Below are 21,868 nucleotides of genomic sequence, written 5' to 3' on the forward strand. Positions count from 1 at the left end.
TCAGTGTTCCCTGTGTTCTAGAATGGGTCTATATGGACCTCAGTGTTCCCTGTGTTCTAGAATGGGTCTATATGGACTGGACCTGTCCATAGAGAGCTGTGTGTAAGGTCTGTCTTCCTACCTGTCCATGGAGAGCTGTGTGTAAGGTCTGTCTTCCTACCTGTCCATGGAGAGCTGTGTGTAAGGTCTTTCTTCCTACCTGTCCATAGAGAGCTGTGTGTAAGGTCTGTCTTCCTACCTGTCCACGGAGAGCTGTGTAAGGTCTGTCTTCCTACCTGTCCATAGAGAGCTGTGTGTAAGGTCTGTCTTCCTACCTGTCCATGAAGAGCTGTGTGTAAGGTCTGTCTTCCTACCTGTCCATAGAGAGATGTGTAAGGTCTGTCTTCCTACCTGTCCATGGAGAGCTGTGTGTAAGGTCTGTCTTCCTACCTGTCCATAGAGAGCTGTGTGTAAGGTCTGTCTTCCTACCTGTCCATAGAGAGCTGTGTGTAAGGTCTGTCTTCCTACCTGTCCATAGAGAGCTGTGTGTAAGGTCTGTCTTCCTACCTGTCCATGGAGAGCTGTGTGTAAGGTCTGTCTTCCTACCTGTCCATGGAGAGCTGTGTGTAAGGTCTGTCTTCCTACCTGTCCATGGAGAGCTGTGTGTAAGGTCTGTCTTCCTACCTGTCCATAGAGAGCTGTGTGTAAGGTCTGTCTTCCTACCTGTCCATAGAGAGCTGTGTGTAAGGTCTGTCTTCCTACCTGTCCATAGAGAGCTGTGTGTAAGGTCTGTCTTCCTACCTGTCCATGGAGAGCTGTGTGTAAGGTCTGTCTTCCTACCTGTCCATAGAGAGCTGTGTGTAAGGTCTGTCTTCCTACCTGTCCATGGAGAGCTGTGTAAGGTCTGTCTTCCTACCTGTCCATGGAGAGAGAGCTGTCTTGTGTAAGGTCTGTCTTCCTACCTGTCCATGGAGAGAGTCTTCCTACCTGTGTGTGTCAGGTCTGTCTTCCTACCTGTCCATAGAGAGCTGTGTGTAAGGTCTGTCTTCCTACCTGTCCATAGAGAGCAGGTCATCTTCCTACCTGTCCATGGAGAGCTGTGTGTACAGGTCTTTCTTCCTACCTGTCCATAGAGAGCTGTGTGTAAGGTCTGTCTTCCTACCTGTCCATGGAGAGCTGTGTAAGGTCTGTCTTCCTACCTGTCCATAGAGAGCTGTGTGAGGTCTGTCTTCCTACCTGTCCATGAAGAGCTGTGTGTAAGGTCTGTCTTCCTACCTGTCCATAGAGAGATGTGTAAGGTCTGTCTTCCTACCTGTCCATTGAGAGCTGTGTGTAAGGTCTGTCTTCCTACCTGTCCATGGGAGAGCTGTGTGTAAGGTCTGTCTTCCTACCTGTCCATGGAGAGCTGGGAAGGTCTTTCTTCCTACCTGTCCATAGAGAGCTGTGTGTAAGGTCTGTCTTCCTACCTGTCCATAGAGAGCTGTGTGTAAGGTCTGTCTTCCTACCTGTCCATGAAGAGCTGTGTGAGGTCTGTCTTCCTACCTGTCCATAGAGATGGTTCCTACCTGGGAGGGTCTGTCTTCCTACCTGTCCATGGAGAGGTGTGTAAGGTCTGTCTTCCTACCTGGGAGAGCTGTGTGTAAGGTCTGTCTTCCTACCTGTCCATGGAGAGCTGTGTGTAAGGTCTTTCTTCCTACCTGTCCATAGAGAGCTGTGTGTAAGGTCTGTCTTCCTACCTGTCCATAGAGAGCTGTGTGTAAGGTCTGTCTTCCTACCTGTCCATAGAGAGGTGTAAGGTCTGTCTTCCTACCTGTCCATGGAGAGCTGTGTGTAAGGTCTGTCTTCCTACCTGTCCATAGAGAGCTGTGTGTAAGGTCTGTCTTCCTACATGTCCATGGAGAGGAGAGGAGGGTAAGGTCTGTCTTCCTACCTGTCCATAGAGAGCTGTGTAAGGTCTGTCTTCCTACCTGTCCATAGAGAGCTGTGTGTAAGGTCTGTCTTCCTACCTGTCCATGGAGAGCTGTGTGTAAGGTCTGTCTTCCTACCTGTCCATAGAGAGCTGTGTTAAGGTCTGTCTTCCTACCTGTCCATAGAGAGCCACAGGTCTGTCTTCTACCTGTCCATAGAGAGCTGTGTGTAAGGTCTGTCTTCCTACCTGTCCATGGAGAGCTGTGTGTAAGGTCTGTCTTCCTACCTGTCCATGGAGATGTAAGGTCTGTCTTCTACCTGTCCCCAGAGTTAATACCACATCTGTCTTCCATAGTTAATACCAGGTCTGTCTTCTACCTGTCCATGGAGAGCTGTGTGTAAGGTCTGTCTTCTACCTGTCCATGGATAGCACAGGTCTGTCTTCTCACCTGTCCATAATACCACAGGTCTGTCTTCTCCTGTTAATACCACACCTGTCTTCTCCTACCTGTTAGAACTGTGTGTACAGGTCTGTCTTCTGTCCACAGAGAGCTGTGTTAAGGTCTACCACACCTGTCCATTCTCATAGGTTAATTCCTACCTGTCCATGGAGAGCTGTGTGTAAGGTCTGTCTTCCTCCTGTCCCCAGAGCTACAGACACATCTGACTGGACCTTCCATAGAGAGTTAATCTGTCTTCCTACCTGTCCATAGAGAGCTGTGTGTAAGGTCTGTCTTCCTACCTGTCCATAGAGAGCTGTGTGTAAGGTCTGTCTTCTCCTAGTCCATGGACCACAGCTGTGTGTAAGGTCTGTCTTCCTCCTGTCCATAGAGAGCTGATCCAGGTCTGTCTTACCTGTCCATGGAGAGCTGTGTTAAGGTCTGTCTTCCTACCTGTCCATGGAGAGCTGTGTGTAATCTGTCTTCCTACCTGTCCATAGAGAGCTTGTGTACCACAGGTCTGTCTTCTCCTGTTAGAGAGCTGTGTGTACAGGTCTGTCTTCCTACCTGTCCATAGAGAGCTGTGTGTACATCTGTCTTCTTCCTACCTGTCCATGGAGAGCATCTGTCTTCTCCTGTTAGAGAGCTGTGTGTACAGGTCTGTCTTCCTACCTGTCCATAGAGAGCAGGTCTGTCTTCCTACCTGTCCATAGAGAGCACAGGTCTGTCTTCCTACCTGTCCATAGAGAGATGTGTAAGGTCTGTCTTCCTACCTGTCCATAGAGAGCCACAGGTCTGTCTTCCTCCTGTCCATAGAGAGCACAGGTCTGTCTTCCTACCTGTCCATAGAGAGCATGTGTAAGGTCTGTCTTCCTACCTGTCCATGGAGAGCTGTGTGTAATACTGTCTTCCTACCTGTCCATAGAGAGCTAAGGTCTGTCTTCCTACCTGTCCATAGAGAGCTGTGTGTACAGGTCTGTCTTCCTACCTGTCCATAGATAGCCACAGGTCTGTCTTCCTCTGTCCATAGAGAGATGTTAAGGTCTGTCTTCACACCTGTCCATAGAGAGCTGTGTGTGTCTGTCTTCCTACCTGTCCATAGAGAGCTGTGTGTAAGGTCTGTCTTCCTACCTGTCCATAGAGAGATGTGTAAGGTCTGTCTTCCTACCTGTCCATAGAGAGCTGTGCCACCAGTGTAACGTCATGTGGTCCGTCTGTCTTCTCGTAGTGAAGGAAATACATCTGTCCTGTGGACCGTTAATACCCCATCGGAACTCATAACACAGATCATCTTCATCCAGCTCTGACAGAGTCTTCTGGAGCTCGGAGAAGTTAGGAGAGGAGATCTGTCTTCTCATAGTTAATAGAGAGGGGAGGATCTGATCCTTCTGTCTTCTCATAGAGGAGGGGAGGGGAGGATCTGTCTTCTCATAGTTAATACCACATCTGATCCTTCTGTCTTCTCATAGAGAGGGGAGGGGGGGGAGGAGAGGATCCATCTGTCTTCTCATAGTTAATACCAGGAGGGGAGATCCCTCTGTCTTCTCATAGTTAATAGGACAGGAGGGGAGATAGGGGGACTGATACCAGGGAGAGGAGAGGAGGGGATCCGGGAGGGGGGGAGGTCTTCTGATAGTTAAGGACCACAGGGATCCATCTGTCTTCTCAGGGGGAGTTAATACCACATCTGTCTTCTCATAGTTAATACCACATCTGATCCTTCTGTCTTCTCATAGTTAATACCACATCTGATCCTTCTGTCTTCTCATAGTTAATACCACATCTGATCCTTCTGTCTTCTCATAGTTAATACCACATCTGTCTTCTCATAGTTAATACCACATCTGTCTTCTCATAGTTAATACCACATCTGATCCTTCTGTCTTCTCATAGTTAATACCATATCTGATCCTTCTGTCTTCTCATAGTTAATACCACATCTGTCTTCTCATACTTAATACCATATCTGATCCTTCCGTCTTCTCAGGGCTGTATTTAAACTGACTCTAGATCAGTATAGGTCCACATACGTTTTCGCTGTTGTGGTCTGTCTCGCTGGGGCAGCCGAAGAGTTCTCGTCTCAGGAGGTTTCCGTCGTACTCCAGGAAGGTGAGGTACAGGTTCCTGAAGAATTCTACATGCTTGTTCTTCACTCTCAGCTTCTTAGGAGAGTTCCAATGGATGACCTGTAGGGGAGGCAGGGGGGAGAGAGGGAGGGAGGAAGGGGGAGAGAGGGAGGAAGGAAGGGGGGAGGGAGGAAGAGAGAGAGAAAGAGAGGGAGGGAGGGAGAAAGAGAGGGAGGGAGGGGGAGGGAGAGAGGGAGGGAGGGGGGAGGGGAGAGAGAGGGAGGGAGGGAGGGGGAGAGAGAGAGGGAGGGAGGAAGGGGGAGACGGAGGGAGGGAGGAGGGAGAGAGGGAGGGAGGAAGGGGGAGAGGGAGGGAGGGGGAGGAGAGGGGGAGGGAGAGGGGAGAGAGGGAGGGGGAGAGAGGGAGGGAGGAGGAGAGAGAGAGAGAGGGAGGGAGGGGAGAGAGGGAGGGAGGGAGGGAGGGGGGAGAGAGGGAGGGGGAGAGAGGGAGGGAGGGGGAGAGAGGAGGGAGAGAGGGAGGGAGGAAGGGAGGAGAGAGGGAAGGGGGAGGGGAGGGAGGGGAGGAGGGGGAGAGAGGGAGGGAGGAGGGGAGAGGGGGAGGAGGGAGGGAGGAAGGAGAGGGGAGGGAGGGAGGGGGAGAGAGGGAGGGAGGAAGGGGGAGAGAGGGAGGGAGGAAGGGGGGAGAGAGGGAGGGAGGAAGGGAGAGAGAAAGGAGAGGCATAGAGTGAGATGGTTAGATTGAGGTTCCTGAAAAGCGCTAAGTGCTTCACAACAAGTTCCAATGGATCACTGAGGGGAGAGAAGGAGGGAGACAGAGAGAGATGACAGACCAGACAGAGAGACAGAGATGACAGACCAGTCAGAGAGACAGAGAGAGAGAGATGACAGACCAGACAGAGAGACAGAGATGACAGACCAGTCAGAGAGACAGAGATGACAGACCAGTCAGAGAGACAGAGATGACAGACCAGTCAGAGAGACAGAGATGACAGGCCAGTCAGAGAGACAGAGATGACAGACCAGTCAGAGAGACAGAGATGACAGGCCAGTCAGAGAGACAGAGATGACAGACCAGACAGAGACAGAGATGACAGACCAGTCAGAGAGACAGAGATGACAGGCCAGTCAGAGAGACAGAGATGACAGACCAGTCAGAGAGACAGAGATGACAGGCCAGTCAGAGAGACAGAGATGACAGACCAGACAGAGAGACAGAGATGACAGACCAGTCAGAGAGACAGAGATGACAGGCCCATCAGAGAGACAGAGATGACAGGCCAGTCAGAGAGACAGATGACAGACCAGTCAGAGAGACAGAGATGACAGGCCAGTCAGAGATGACAGAGAGAGATGACAGACCAGACAGAGAGACAGAGATGACAGACCAGACAGAGAGACAGAGATGACAGGCCAGTCAGAGAGACAGAGAGAGATGACAGGCCAGTCAGAGAGACAGAGATGACAGGCCAGTCAGAGAGACAGAGAGAGATGACAGACCAGACAGAGAGACAGAGATGACAGACCAGACAGAGAGACAGAGATGACAGGCCAGTCAGAGAGACAGAGAGAGATGACAGGCCAGTCAGAGATGACAGGCCAGTCAGAGAGACAGAGATGACAGACCAGACAGAGAGACAGAGAGAGATGACAGACCAGTCAGAGAGACAGAGACAGACAGAGATGACAGGCCAGACAGAGAGACAGAGAGAGATGAGACCCATCAGGCCAGTCAGATAACAGGCCCATCAGAGAGACAGAGATGACAGGCCAGTCAGAGAGACAGAGAGAGATGACAGGCCAGTCAGAGAGACAGAGATGACAGACCATCAGAGAGACAGAGAGACAGCCAGTCAGAGAGACAGACAGAGATGACAGGCCATCAGAGAGACAGAGAGAGATGACAGGCCCATCAGAGAGACAGAGAGATGACAGACCCATCAGAGAGACAGAGATGACAGGCCCATCAGAGAGACAGAGAGAGATGACAGGCCCATCAGAGAGACAGAGAGAGATGACAGGCCCATCAGAGAGACAGAGAGATGACAGGCCCATCAGAGAGACAGAGAGAGATGACAGGCCCATCAGAGAGACAGAGAGAGATGACCCATCAGAGACAGCAGAGATGACAGGCCAGTCAGAGAGACAGAGAGAGATAACAGGCCCATCAGAGAGACAGAGAGAGATGACAGACCCATCAGAGAGACAGAGATGACAGGCCAGTCAGAGAGACAGAGAGAGATAACAGGCCCATCAGAGAGACAGAGAGAGATGACAGGCCCATCAGAGAGACAGAGAGAGATAACAGGCCCATCAGAGAGACAGAGAGAGATGACAGGCCCATCAGAGAGACAGAGAGATGACAGGCCCATCAGAGAGACAGAGAGAGATAACAGGCCCATCAGAGAGACAGAGAGAGATGACAGGCCCATCAGAGAGACAGAGAGAGATAACAGGCCCATCAGAGAGACAGAGAGAGATAACAGGCCCATCAGAGAGACAGAGAGAGATGACAGGCCCATCAGAGAGACAGAGAGAGACAGGCCCATCAGAGAGACAGAGAGAGATGACAGACCCATCAGAGGGACAGAGAGAGATAACAGGCCCATCAGAGAGACAGAGAGAGATGACAGGCCCATCAGAGAGACAGAGAGAGATGACAGGCCCATCAGAGAGACAGAGAGAGATGACAGGCCCATCAGAGAGACAGAGAGAGATGACAGGCCCATCAGAGAGACAGAGAGAGATGACAGGCCCATCAGAGAGACAGAGAGAGATGACATAGACAGAGATGACAGGCCCATCAGAGAGACAGAGAGAGATAACAGGCCCATCAGAGAGACAGAGAGAGATAACAGGCCCATCAGAGAGACAGAGAGAGATAACAGGCCCATCAGAGAGACAGAGAGAGATAACAGGCCCATCAGAGAGACAGAGAGAGATGACAGGCCCATCAGAGAGACAGAGAGAGATAACAGGCCCATCAGAGAGACAGAGAGAGATAACAGGCCCATCAGAGAGACAGAGAGAGATGACAGGCCCATCAGAGAGACAGAGAGAGATGACAGGCCCATCAGAGAGACAGAGAGAGATGACAGGCCCATCAGAGAGACAGAGAGAGATGACAGGCCCATCAGAGAGACAGAGAGAGATGACAGGCCCATCAGAGAGAGTAGAAGCATCTGGAAGGAGCAGGGGCATGATGCCATCAATACTCTGCTGTCACACACACACACACACACACACACACACACACACACACACACACACACACACACACACACACACACACACACACACACACACACACACACACACACACACAGACGAACACAACGGACAAAGAGGGTGTATGGAAACAGCTGCCATCTGTGTGTGAGATGCTGCACTCACCTTGAGGTCTGAAACATCCTTGTAGCACTTCTCAGAGCGGGTGTGGTCTGACAGCTGGACGTTCCAGAAACAGGGCAGCTGGTGAACCAGGAAGGGGTTCTGTTTGATCACGGCGTTGAAGATGTCCTGCAGACACACACACAGATCAGACCAGACAGATAGAGTAGACCTTAGTGTAGATAACAGATAGAGATCAGACCTTAGTGTAGATAACAGATAGAGAGATCAGACCTTAGTGTAGATAACAGATAGAGACTAGACCTTACAGATCAGACCTTCAGTGTAGATAACAGATAGAGAGATCAGACCTTAGTGTAGATAACAGATAGAGAGATCAGACCTTAGTGTAGATAACAGATAGAGACTAGACCTTACAGATCAGACCTTAGTGTAGATAACAGATAGAGACTAGACCTTAGTGTAGATAACAGATAGAGACTAGACCTTACAGATCAGACCTTAGTGTAGATAACAGATAGAGAGATCAGACCTTAGTGTAGATAACAGATAGAGAGATCAGACCTTAGTGTAGATAACAGATAGAGACTAGACCTTAGTGTAGATAACAGATAGAGACTAGACCTTAGTGTAGATAACAGATAGAGACTAGAGATCAGACCTTAGTGTAGATAACAGATAGAGACTAGACCTTAGTGTAGATAACAGATAGAGACTAGACCTTAGTGTAGATAACAGATAGAGAGATCAGACCTTAGTGTAGATAACAGATAGAGACTAGAGTGTAGATAACAGATAGAGACAGACCTTAGTGTAGATAACAGATAGAGACTAGACCTTAGTGTAGATAACAGATAAGACTAGATACAGATCAGACCTTAGTGTAGATAACAGATAGAGAGATCAGACCTTAGTGTAGATAACAGATAGAGACTAGACCTTACAGATCAGACCTTAGTGTAGATAACAGAGATAACAGATAGAGACTAGACCTTAGTGTAGATAACAGATAGAGACTAGACCTTACAGATCAGACCTTAGTGTAGATAACAGATAGAGATCAGACCTTAGTGTAGATAACAGATAGAGACTAGACCTTACAGATCAGACCTTAGTGTAGATAACAGATAGAGTACAGATCAGACCTTAGTGTAGATAGAGATCAGACCTTAGTGTAGATAACAGATAGAGAGACCTTACAGATCAGACCTTAGTGTAGATAACAGATAGAGAGATCAGACCTTAGTGTAGATAACAGATAGAGAGTTCAGACCTGTCTCCAGTCTCATCTCTGTCTCCAGTCTCATATCTGTCTCCAGTCTCATCTCTGTCTCCAGTCTCATCTGGTCTGAACATCTGAACATCCCATGTCTCTGTCTCCAGTCTCATCTCTGTCACAGCCAGTCTCATCTCTGTCTCCAGTTCCTCTCTAGGTTTCTTCTCATTTTGCCTTTCTAGGAGTTTTTCCTAGCCACCGTGCTTTTCACCTGCATTGTTTGCTGTTTGGGGTTTTCTGGGTTTCTGTCAGCAGTCTCATCTCTATATAAATAAATTTGATTTGATTTGTCTCCAGATTCCGTCTCCAGTCTCATATCTGTCTCCAGTCTCATCTCTGTCTCCAGTCTCATCTCTGTCTCCAGTCTCATCTCTGTCTCCAGTCTCATCTCTGTCTCCAGTCTCATCTCTGTCTCCAGTCTCATCTCTGTCTCCAGTCTCATCTCTGTCTCTCCAGTCTCATCTCTGTCTCCTTCCAGTCTCATCTCATCTGTCTCCAGTCTCATCTCTGTCTCCAGTCTCATCTCTGTCTCCAGTCTCATCTCTGTCTCCAGTCTCAGTCTCTGTCTCCAGTCTCATCATCTCTGTCCAGTCTCATCTCTGTCTCCAGTCTCATCTCATCTGTCTCCAGTCTCATCTCATCTGTCTCCAGTCCAGTCTCATCTCTGTCTCCAGTCTCATCTCTGTCTCCAGTCTGTCTCCAGTCATCTCATCTCTGTCTCCAGTCAGTCTCATCTCTGTCTCCAGTCTCATCTCTGTCTCCAGTCTCATCTCATCTCCAGTCTCATCTCTGTCTCCAGTCTCATCTCTGTCTCCAGTCTCATCTCTGTCTCCAGTCTCATCTCTGTCTCCAGTCTCATCTCTGTCTCCAGTCTCATCTCTGTCTCCAGTCTCATCTCTGTCTCCAGTCTCATCTCTGTCTCCAGTCTCATCTCTGTCTCCAGTCTCATCTCTGTCTCAGTCTCATCTCTGTCTCCAGTCTCATCTCTGTCTCCAGTCTCATCTCTGTCTCCAGTCTCATCTCTGTCTCCAGTCTCATCTCTATCTCTCCAGTCTCATCTCTGTCTCCAGTCTCATCTCTCTCCAGTCTCATCTCTGTCTCCAGTCTCATCTCTGTCTCCAGTCTCATCTCTGTCTCAGTCTCATCTCTGTCTCCAGTCTCATCTCTGTCTCCAGTCTCATCTCATCTGTCTCCAGTCTCATCTCTGTCTCCAGTCTCAGTCTCTCCAGTCTCATCTCTATCTCCAGTCTCATCTCTGTCTCCAGTCTCATCTCTATCTCAGTCTCATCTCTGTCTCCAGTCTCATCTCTGTCTCCAGTCTCATCTCTGTCTCCAGTCTCATCTCTGTCTCCAGTCTCATCTCTGTCTCCAGTCTCATCTCTGTCTCCAGTCTCATCTCTGTCTCCAGTCTCATCTCTGTCTCCAGTCTCATCTCTGTCTCCAGTCTCATCTCTATCTCCAGTCTCATCTCTGTCTCCAGTCTCATCTCTGTCTCCAGTCTCATCTCTGTCTCCAGTCTCATCTCTATCTCCAGTCTCATCTCTATCTCCAGTCCAGTCTCATCTCTGTCTCCAGTCTCATCTCTGTCTCCAGTCTCATCTCTGTCTCCAGTCTCATCTCTGTCTCCAGTCTCATCTCTGTCTCCAGTCTCATCTCTGTCTCCAGTCTCATCTCTGTCTCCAGTCTCATCTCTGTCTCCAGTCTCATCTCTATCTCCAGTCTCATCTCTGTCTCCAGTCTCATCTCTGTCTCCAGTCTCATCTCTGTCTCCAGTCTCATCTCTGTCTCCAGTCTCATCTCTGTCTCCAGTCTCATCTCTGTCTCCAGTCTCATCTCTATCTCCAGTCTCATCTCTCCAGTCTCATCAGTCCAGTCTCATCTCTGTCTCCAGTCTCATCTCTGTCTCCAGTCTCATCTCTGTCTCCAGTCTCATCTCTATCTCCAGTCTCATCTCTGTCTCCAGTCTCATCTCTGTCTCATCTCTGTCTCCAGTCTCATCTCATCTCCAGTCTCATCTCTGTCTCCAGTCATCTCATCTCTGTCTCAGTCTCATCTCTGTCTCCAGTCTCATCTCTATCTCCAGTCTCATCTCATCTCAGTCCAGTCTCAGTCTCTGTCTCTCTCATCTCATCTCAGTCTCATCTCATCTCTGTCTCCAGTCTCATCTCTGTCTCTCCAGTCTCATCTCTGTCTCCAGTCTCATCTCTGTCTCCAGTCTCATCTCTATCTCAGTCATCTCTGTCTCCAGTCTCATCTCTGTCTCCAGTCTCATCTCTGTCCAGTCTCATCTCTGTCTCCAGTCTCATCTCTATCTCCAGTCTCATCTCTGTCTCCAGTCTCATCTCTGTCTCAGTCATCTCTGTCTCCAGTCTCAGTCTCATCTCTATCTCCAGTCTCATCTCTGTCTCCAGTCTCATCTCTGTCTCCAGTCTCATCTCTGTCTCCAGTCTCATCTCTATCTCCAGTCTCATCTCTGTCTCCAGTCTCATCTCTGTCTCCAGTCTCATCTCTGTCTCCAGTCTCATCTCTGTCTCCAGTCTCATCTCTGTCTCCAGTCTCATCTCTGTCTCCAGTCTCATCTCTGTCTCCAGTCTCATCTCTGTCTCCAGTCTCATCTCTATCTCCAGTCTCATCTCTGTCTCCAGTCTCATCTCTGTCTCCAGTCTCATCTCTGTCTCCAGTCTCATCTCTATCTCCAGTCTCATCTCATCTCCAGTCTCATCTCTCTCCAGTCTCATCTCTATCTCCAGTCCAGTCTCATCTCTCTCTGTCAGTCCAGTCTCATCTCTGTCTCCAGTCTCATCTCTATCTCCAGTCTCATCTCTATCTCCAGTCCAGTCTCATCTCTGTCTCAGTCTCATCTCTATCTCAGTCCAGTCTCATCTCTGTCTCCAGTCTCATCTCTCCAGTCTCTCCAGTCTCATCTCTGTCTCCAGTCTCTCTCTATCTCCAGTCTCATCTCTGTCTCCAGTCCAGTCTCATCTCTGTCCAGTCTCATCTCATCTCCAGTCTCATCTCTGTCTCCAGTCTCATCTCTGTCTCCAGTCTCATCTCTGTCTCCAGTCTCATCTCTCTCTCCAGTCCAGTCTCATCTCTGTCTCCAGTCTCATCTCTGTCTCCAGTCTCATCTCTGTCTCCAGTCTCATCTCTGTCTCCAGTCTCATCTCTATCTCCAGTCTCATCTCTGTCTCCAGTCTCATCTCTATCTCCAGTCTCATCTCTGTCTCCAGTCTCATCTCTGTCTCCAGTCTCATCTCTATCTCCAGTCTCAGTCTCAGTCTCATCTCTATCTCCAGTCTCATCTCTGTCTCCAGTCTCATCTCTATCTCCAGTCTCATCTCTGTCTCCAGTCTCATCTCTATCTCCAGTCTCATCTCACATCTCCAGTCTCTCTGTCTCCAGTCTCATCTCTGTCTGAACCAGTCTCATCTCTATCTCCAGTCTCATCTCAGTTCCAAGTCAGCATTGTCAGTCTCAGCATCTCTAGTAAATCTCTCATTGTAAAATAAATCAGTCCATCTGAACCTCCAGTCTGCTCTTCTCCAGCTCAGTAATGATCTAAATTTCTCAGTGGAACTCTATCCCTTTACAGACACACAGCATTTAATACAACAGACATTTCTTACTGTTAGTTCATGATTCATTATTAACCATTAATATAAAATAAATCAGGTAAATATTGTAATGTTTCTATAATTAGTCTCATGTACGATTAAATTGCTCTAAGAACAATCTCAAATACAATAGCTGCCGCCAGACACAGGGTCTTTAATAGAAGCTCTAACAGAGACTATTGGACTAGGATCTGACATCTCTCATCTAACAGAGACAGTGTTCTAGGTTTTCCTCTGACAAGATCTTGCTCTAACAGAGACAGTATTGACTAGGTTTTCTCTGACTGAGATCTTGCTCTAACAGAGACAGTATTGGACTAGGTTTTCTCTGACTGAGTCTTGCTCTAACAGAGACAGTATTGGACTCCAGTTTTCTCTGACTGAGATCTTGCTCTAACTGACAGATTGCTCTAACAGACAGTATTGACTAGGTTTTCTCTGACTCCAGATCTTGCTCTAACAGAGACAGTATTGACTAGGTTTTCTCTGACTGAGAGATCTGGACTAGGTTTTCTCTGAGATCTTGAGAGAGACAGTATTGACTAGGTTTTCTCTGACTGAGATCTTGCTCTAACAGAGACAGTATTGGACTAGGTTTTCTCTGACTGAGATCTTGCTCTAACAGAGACAGTGTTGGACTAGGTTTTCTCTGACTGAGATCTTGCTCTAACAGAGACAGTATTGGACTAGGTTTTCTCTGACTGAGATCTTGCTCTAACAGAGACAGTATTGGACTAGGTTTTCCCTGACTGAGATCTTGCTCTAACAGAGACAGTATTGGACTAGGTTTTCTCTGACTGAGATCTGCTCTAACAGAGACAGATCTCTGATCTTCTAACAGAGACAGTATTGGACTAGGTTTTCTCTGACTGAGATCTTGCTCTAACAGAGACAGTGACTAGACAGTATTGACTAGGTTTTTCTGAGATCTTGCTCTAACAGAGACAGTATTCAGGTTTTCTGACTGAGATCTTGCTCTCTCCAGAGACTACAGATCTTGCTCTAACAGAGACAGTATTTGACTCCCTCTGAGATCTTCTCTATCTCCAGACTACAGATCTTGCTCTAACAGAGACAGTACTGGACTAGGTTTTCCTGAACTGAGATCTTGCTCCAGAGACTATACAGGTTTTCCTGACATTCCAGAACTCAATTCCAGAACTACAATACATTCCAGACATACATTCCTGAACTACAGTTTTCCAGAACTACAACACATTCCAGAACTACAATACATTCCAGAACTACAATCTACATTCCAGTACAACACATTCCAGAACTACAATACATTCCAGTACTACAGATACATTCCAGAACTACAACACATTCCAGAACTACAATACATTCCAGAACTACAATACATTCCAGAACTACAATACATTCCAGAACTACAATACATTCCAGAACTACAATACATTCCAGAACTACAATACATTCCAGAACTACAATACATTCCAGAACTACAATACATTCCAGAACTACAATACATTCCAGAACTACAATACATTCCAGAACTACAATACATTCCAGAACTACAATACATTCCAGAACTACAATACATTCCTACATTCCACTACAATACATTCCAGAACTACAATACATTCCAGAACTACAATACATTCCAGAACTACAATACATTCCAGAACTACAATACATTCCAGAACTACAATACATTCCAGAACTACAATACATTCCAGAACTACTACATTCCAGAATACATTCCAGAACTACAATACATTCCAGAACTACAATACATTCCAGAACTACAATACATTCCAGAACTACAATACATTCCAGAACTACAATACATTCCAGAACTACAATACATTCCAGAACTACATTCCAGAACTACAATACATTCCAGAACTACAATACATTCCAGAACTACAATACATTCCAGAACTACAATACATTCCAGAACTACAATACATTCCAGAACTACAATACATTCCAGAACTACAATTCCAGAACTACCATTCCAGAACTACAATACATTCCAGAACTACAATACATTCCAGTTACAATACATTCCAGTACTACAATACATTCCAGAACTACAATACATTAAACTACAATACATTCCAGAACTACAATACATTCCAGAACTACAATACATTCCAGTACTACAATACATTCCAGTTTAACAATACATTCCAGAACTACAATACATTGAACCAGGTGAACTACAATACATTCCAGAACTACAATACATTCCAGTATTCCAGAACTAGGTTTTCCAGAACTACAATCATTCCAGAACTACAATACACAGAACTACAATACATTCCAGAACTACAATACATTCCTGAACTAGATCATTTGAACTACAATACATTCCAGAACTACAATACATTCCTGAACTACAATACATTCCAGAACTACAATACATTCCAGAACTACAATACATTCATGAACTACAATACATTCCAGAACTACAATACATTCCAGAACTACAATACATTCATGAACTACAATACATTCCAGAACTACAATACATTCCAGAACTACAATACATTCATGAACTACAATACATTCCAGAACTACAATACATTCCAGAACTACAATACATTCATGAACTACAATACATTCCAGTACTACAATACATTCATGAACTACAATACATTCCAGAACTACAATACATTCCACTACAGATACTTCCTACTACAATACATTCCAGAACTACAATACATTCCAGTAACTACAATACATTCATGAACTACAATACATTCCAGAACTACAATACATTCCAGAACTACAATACATTCCAGAACTACAATACATTGCAGAACTACAATACATTCCAGAACTACAATACATTCCAGAACTACATACATTCCAGAACTACAATACATTCCAGAACTACAATACATTCCAGAACTACAGTAACTACATTCACTGAGACTAACACATACATTCCAGAACTACAATACATTCCAGAACTACAATAACTACTACAATACACAGTATTCCAGAACTACAATACATTCCAGAACTACAATACATTCCAGAACTACAATACATTCCAGAACTACAATACATTCCAGAACTACAATACATTCCAGAACTCAATACATTCCAGAAACAATACATTCCAGAACTACAATACATTCCAGAACTACAATACATTCCAGAACTACAATACATTCCAGAACTAGATACATTCCAGTACTACAATACATTCCAGAACTACAATACATTGGACAGAACTACAATACATTCCAGTACTACAATACATTCCAGAACTACAATACATTCCAGAACTACAATACATTCCAACTACAATACATTCCAGAACTACAATACATTCCAGAACTACAATACATTCCAGAACTACAATACATTCCAGAACTACAATACATTCCAACTACAATACATTCCAGAACTACAATACATTCCAGAACTACAATACATTCCAGAACTACAATACATTCCAGAACTACAATACATTCCAGAACTACAATACATTCCAGAACTACAATACATTCCAGAACTACAATACATTCCAGAACTACAATACATTCCAGAACTACAATACATTCCAGAACTACAATACATTCCAGAACTACAATACATTCCAGAACTACAATACATTCCAGAACTACAATACATTCCAGAACTACAATACATTCCAGAACTACAATACATTCCAGAACTACAATACATTCCAGAACTACAATACATTCCAGAACTACAATACATTCCAGAACTACAATACATTCCAGAACTACAATACATTCCAGAACTACAATACATTCCAGAACTACAATACATTCCAGAACTACAATACATTCCAGAACTACAATACATTCCAGAACTACAATACATTCCAGAACTACAATACATTCCAGAACTACAATACATTCCAGAACTACAATACATTCCAGAACTACAATACATTCCAGAACTACAATACATTCCAGAACTACAATACATTCCAGTACTACAATACATTCCAGAACTACAATACATTCCAGAACTACAATACATTCCAGAACTACAATACATTCCAGAACTACAATACATTCCAGAACTACAATACATTCCAGAACTACAATACATTCCAGAACTACAATACATTCCAGAACTACAATACATTCCAGAACTACAATACATTCCAGAACTACAATACATTCCAGAACTACAATACATTCCAGAACTACAATACATTCCAGAACTACAATACATTCCAGAACTACAATACATTCCAGAACTACAATACATTCCAGAACTACAATACATTCCAGAACTACAATACATTCCAGAACTACAATACATTCCAGAACTACAATACATTCCAGAACTACAATACATTCCAGAACTACAATACATTCCAGAACTACAATACATTCCAGAACTACAATACATTCCAGAACTACAATACATTCCAGAACTACAATACATTCCAGAACTACAATACATTCCAGAACTACAATACATTCCAGAACTACAATACACAATACATTCCAGAACTACAATACATTCCAGAACTACAATACATTCCAGAACTACAATACATTCCAGAACTACAATACATTCCAGTACTACAATACATTCCAGAACTACAATACATTCCAGAACTACAATACATTCCAGAACTACAATACATTCCAGAACTACAATACATTCCAGAACTACAATACATTCCAGAACTACAATACATTCCAGAACTACAATACATTCCAGAACTACAATACATTCCAGAACTACAATACATTCCAGAACTACAATACATTCCAGAACTACAATACATTCCAGAACTACAATACATTCCAGAACTACAATACATTCCAGAACTACAATACATTCCAGAACTACAATACATTCCAGAACTACAATACATTCCAGAACTACAATATATTCCAGAACTTTATTTAGTGAACATTTAAAAACGTGCCGGTCATTAATATGAGCTGGCAGCAGCTCTTAAATAAAATCCAGCCGATTTAATGGTGAACTTCAATACAAGATGTGTTTATGATTCTGTGTGTGTGTGTGTGTGTGTGTGTGTGTGTGTGTGTTACCTGGTCAGCCAGTGATGTAGACAACATGCTCATCAGTTCTCTCTCTGCTGTCAGTCTCCACATCTGTTCCCACCGCAGCTTCCTCAGTCGGTCCAGCAGCAGCAAGATCACACCTGGAACAGAGGTCACATGACTTAACAGACCCAATCAGCAGCAAGATCACACCTGGGACAGAGGTCACATGACTTAACAGACCCAATCAGCAGCAAGATCACACCTGGGACAGAGGTCACATGACTTAACAGACCCAATCAGCAGCAAGATCACACATGGGACAGAGGTCACATGACTTAACAGACCCAATCAGCAGCAAGATCACACCTGGAACAGAGGTCACATGACTTAACAGACCCAATCAGCAGCAAGATCACACCTGGGACAGAGGTCACATGACTTAACAGTCCTAATCAGCAGGTTAGACAATACCTGAATTAACAGTAATGTCTAACTGTGAGGTAGCAGAGGGAACAGTCTATGACTTGGGTGGCTGGAGTCTTTGATTCTTTTAGGTCCTTCCACTGACACCGCCTGGTATAGAGGTCCTGGATGGCAGGAAGCTCAACATATTCTCATCACATTACTTCCTGTGTTACTGAACTCATCTGTTGAAGACGCCATTATTGCCAAATGCATTAGAGAGAGCAGCGATATGGTTTGGTTTGCTGCTCTGCCTCTCTCTGGGGGCTGAATGGCTCCCTATTCCCTATGGGCCCTGGTGAAAAGTAGTGCACTATATAGGGAATAGGGCCCTGGTGAAAAGTAGTGCACTATATAGGGAATAGGGCCCTGGTGAAAAGTAGTGCACTATATAGGGAATAGGGTCCTGGTCTAAAGTAGTGCACTACATAGAGAATAGGGAGCCATAAGGCCCTGGTCTAAAGTAGTGCACTACATAGGGAATAGGGTCCTGGTCTAAAGTAGTGTACTACGTAGGGAATAGGGAGCCATAAGGCCCTGGGTCTAAAGTAGTGCACTACATAGGGAATAGGGTCCTGGTCTAAAGTAGTGTACTACGTAGGGAATAGGGCCCTGTCTAAAGTAGTGCACTATATAGGGAATAGGGCTCTGGTCTAAAGTAGTGCACTATGTAGGGAATAGGGTCCTGGTCTAAAGTAGTGCACTACATAGGGAATAGGGAGCCATAAGGCCCTGGTCTAAAGTAGTGCACTACATAGGGAATAGGGTCCTGGTCTAAAGTAGTGTACTACATAGGGAATAGGGCCCTGTCTAAAGTAGTGCACTACATAGGGAATAGGGCCCTGTCTAAAGTAGTGCACTATGTAGGGAATAGGGCCCTGTCTAAAGTAGTGCACTATGTAGGGAATAGGGTCCTGGTCTAAAGTAGTGCACTACATAGGGAATAGGGAGCCATAAGGCCCTGGTCTAAAGTAGTGCACTACATAGGGAATAGGGTCCTGGTCTAAAGTAGTGCACTACATAGGGAATAGGGTCCTGGTCTAAAGTAGTGCACTACATAGGGAATAGGGAGCCATAAGGCCCTGGTCTAAAGTAGTGCACTACATAGGGAATAGGGTCCTGGTCTAAAGTAGTGCACTACGTAGGGAATAGGGTCCTGGTCTAAAGTAGTGCACTACATAGGGAATAGGGAGCCATAAGGCCCTGGTCTAAAGTAGTGCACTACATAGGGAATAGGGAGCCATAAGGCCCTGGTCTAAAGTAGTGCACTACATAGGGAATAGGGAGCCATAAGGCCCTGGTCTAAAGTAGTGCACTACATAGGGAATAGGGCCCTGTCTAAAGTAGTGCACTACATAGGGAATAGGGCTGTAGTATTCCCTATGGGCCCTGGTCTAAAGTAGTGCACTATGTAGGGAATAGGGTCCTGGTCTAAAGTAGTGCACTACATAGGGAATAGGGCTGTAGTATTCCCTATGGGCCCTGGTCTAAAGTAGTGCACTATTTAGGGAATAGGGTCCTGGTCTAAAGTAGTGCACTACATAGGGAATAGGGCTGTAGTATTCCCTATGGGCCCTGGTCTAAAGTAGTGCACTACATAGGGAATAGGGAGCCATAAGGCCCTGGTCTAAAGTAGTGCACTACATAGGGAATAGGGAGCCATAAGGCCCTGGTCTAAAGTAGTGCACAACATAGGGAATAGGGAGTCATAAGGCCCTGGTCTAAAGTAGTGCACTATATAGGGAATAGGGAGCCATAAGGCCCTGGTCTAAAGTAGTGCACTACATAGGGAATAGGGTCCTGGTCTAAAGTAGTGCACTACGTACGGAATAGGGTCCTGGTCTAAAGTAGTGCACTACATAGGGAATAGGGAGCCATAAGGCCCTGGTCTAAAGTAGTGCACTACATAGGGAATAGGGCTGTAGTATTCCTTATGGGCCCTGGTCTAAAGTAGTGCACTACATAGGGAATAGGGAGCCATAAGGCCCTGGTCTAAAGTAGTGCACTACATAGGGAATAGGGAGCCATAAGGCCCTGGTCTAAAGTAGTGCACTACATAGGGAATAGGGAGCCATAAGGACCTGGTCTAAAGTAGTGCACTACGTAGGGAATAGGGTGAATATAACACCCTTTGAGACCCAGACTAACTCTAGCTGTAGAAGAAGAAGAGAGGAGGCAGTTTGTTCCAGTCCAAGACATTATTCACTCTGTCTCTGTCCCCAAGAAGAGAGGAGGCAGTTTGTTCCAGTCCAAGACATTATTCACTCTGTCTCTGTCCCCAAGAAGAGAGGAGGCAGTTTGTTCCATTCCAAGACATTATTCACTCTGTCTCTAAGCAGCTCAGGCAGAAGTTAGTCATTATCATTGTGAATGAAGTTAGTCATTCTCATTGTGAATACAGTTAGCATTATGATTGTGAATAAAGTTAGTCATTATCATTGTGAGTAAAGTTAGTCGTTATCATTGTGAATAAAGTTGGACATTATCATTGTGAATAACGTTAGGTTAGCCATTATCATTGTGAATAAAGTTAGCCATTATCACTGTGAATAACGTTGGTCATTATCATTGTGAATAAAGTTCCTCATTATCACTGTGAATAAAGTTAGTCATTATCATTGTGAAAAAGGTTAGTCATTATCACTGTGAATAACGTTGGTCATTATCATTGTGAATAAAGTTCCTCATTATCACTGTGAATAAAGTTAGTCATTATCATTGTGAACAAGGTTAGTCATTATCATTGTGAATAACGTTGGTCATTATCATTGTGAATAAAGTTAGCCATTATCACTGTGAATAACGTTGGTCATTATCATTGTGAATAAAGTTAGCCATTATCACTGTGAATAACGTTGGTCATTATCATTGTGAATAAAGTTCCTCATTATCACTGTGAATAAAGGTAGTCATTATCACTGACTGTCCCCCCTCTGTGTGTCTCTCACCTGTATTGAAGCCCCTCTCCAGGGCGGGCCAGGGCCGGTGATTCTTCCACAGGTTCCCCAGGTACCAGTCACTCTGGTTCTCCACCAGACCAAGAACCTGCTGACCTGGAACACAGAACACAAACAGAACACTCAGGTTACTATGGTTCCCCAGGCACCAGTCACTCTGGTTCTCCACCAGACCTAGAAACTGGAAAAGAGAGACACATAGAAGAGTAATGTCTCATTATCATAATTACCCACCGGGGGCGCTGTGGAGTCAGCAGTCAAACAACACTCAGGGTTACTACCAAGGGCTGCTCTATAGACGTGCATAGAGAACACACAAACAATGCTGCACCATAGAGTAGTGTTGGCTCGTGATAACAATCACCCACCAGAGGGCGCTATGGACAACAAGCTGTGTAGTAGAGCCCATCCACTGATGTTGAATCAATTGCAAGAAATAAAGAGAAATGAATGGTGCCTTTTGAGCAAGACAAATCTGCTCACATTGAGTTAAAGCTGATTGAGTAGATGAGGGTAAGAACAGAGAGAGAGAGGTGGGACATCTAGTCATGAAAGAGAGGAGGGTCGTGGAGTACAGGAGCTCAGGGAGGACTGGAGGGGGAGGTATCATCATGGAGGAGAGGAGAGGGAGGGATCATCATGGAGGAGAGGAGAGGGAGGTATCATCATGGAGGAGAGGAGAGGGAGGTATCATCTTGGAGGAGAGGAGAGGGAGGGATCATCTTGGAGGAGAGGAGAGGGAGGTATCATCATGGAGGAGAGGAGAGGGAGGTATCATCTTGGAGGAGAGGAGAGGGAGGTATCATCATGGAGGAGAGGAGA

The 21,868-nt window shown here is 45.3% G+C and overlaps 1 protein-coding gene and 1 long non-coding RNA gene across 2 annotated transcripts in view; one reads left to right on the forward strand and one right to left on the reverse strand.

The window, feature by feature from the left end:
- The window catches only part of LOC127925528 (xylosyl- and glucuronyltransferase LARGE1-like), a gene marked incomplete at its 5' end in the record, with an annotated part of 37,647 nt that extends 16,420 nt beyond the window's left edge, over positions 1–21,227 (reverse strand). Inside the window, 7 exon segments of the mRNA XM_052510478.1 lie at positions 3,496–3,570; positions 3,572–3,595; positions 3,597–3,649; positions 4,358–4,513; positions 7,804–7,929; positions 17,673–17,785; positions 21,038–21,227. Of these exon segments, the coding sequence (XP_052366438.1) occupies positions 3,496–3,570; positions 3,572–3,595; positions 3,597–3,649; positions 4,358–4,513; positions 7,804–7,929; positions 17,673–17,785; positions 21,038–21,227 (737 nt within the window).
- On the forward strand, positions 556–1,041 carry LOC127925530 (uncharacterized). Its single transcript, XR_008121170.1, has 3 exons — positions 556–649; positions 767–844; positions 980–1,041. It is a non-coding gene; the product is annotated as an uncharacterized LOC127925530 (long non-coding RNA).
- Positions 21,228–21,868: the final 641 nt, after the last annotated feature.

This window comes from Oncorhynchus keta, unplaced genomic scaffold, assembly GCF_023373465.1.
Source record: "Oncorhynchus keta strain PuntledgeMale-10-30-2019 unplaced genomic scaffold, Oket_V2 Un_contig_5708_pilon_pilon, whole genome shotgun sequence".
Classification (NCBI taxonomy): Eukaryota; Metazoa; Chordata; class Actinopteri; order Salmoniformes; family Salmonidae; genus Oncorhynchus; species Oncorhynchus keta.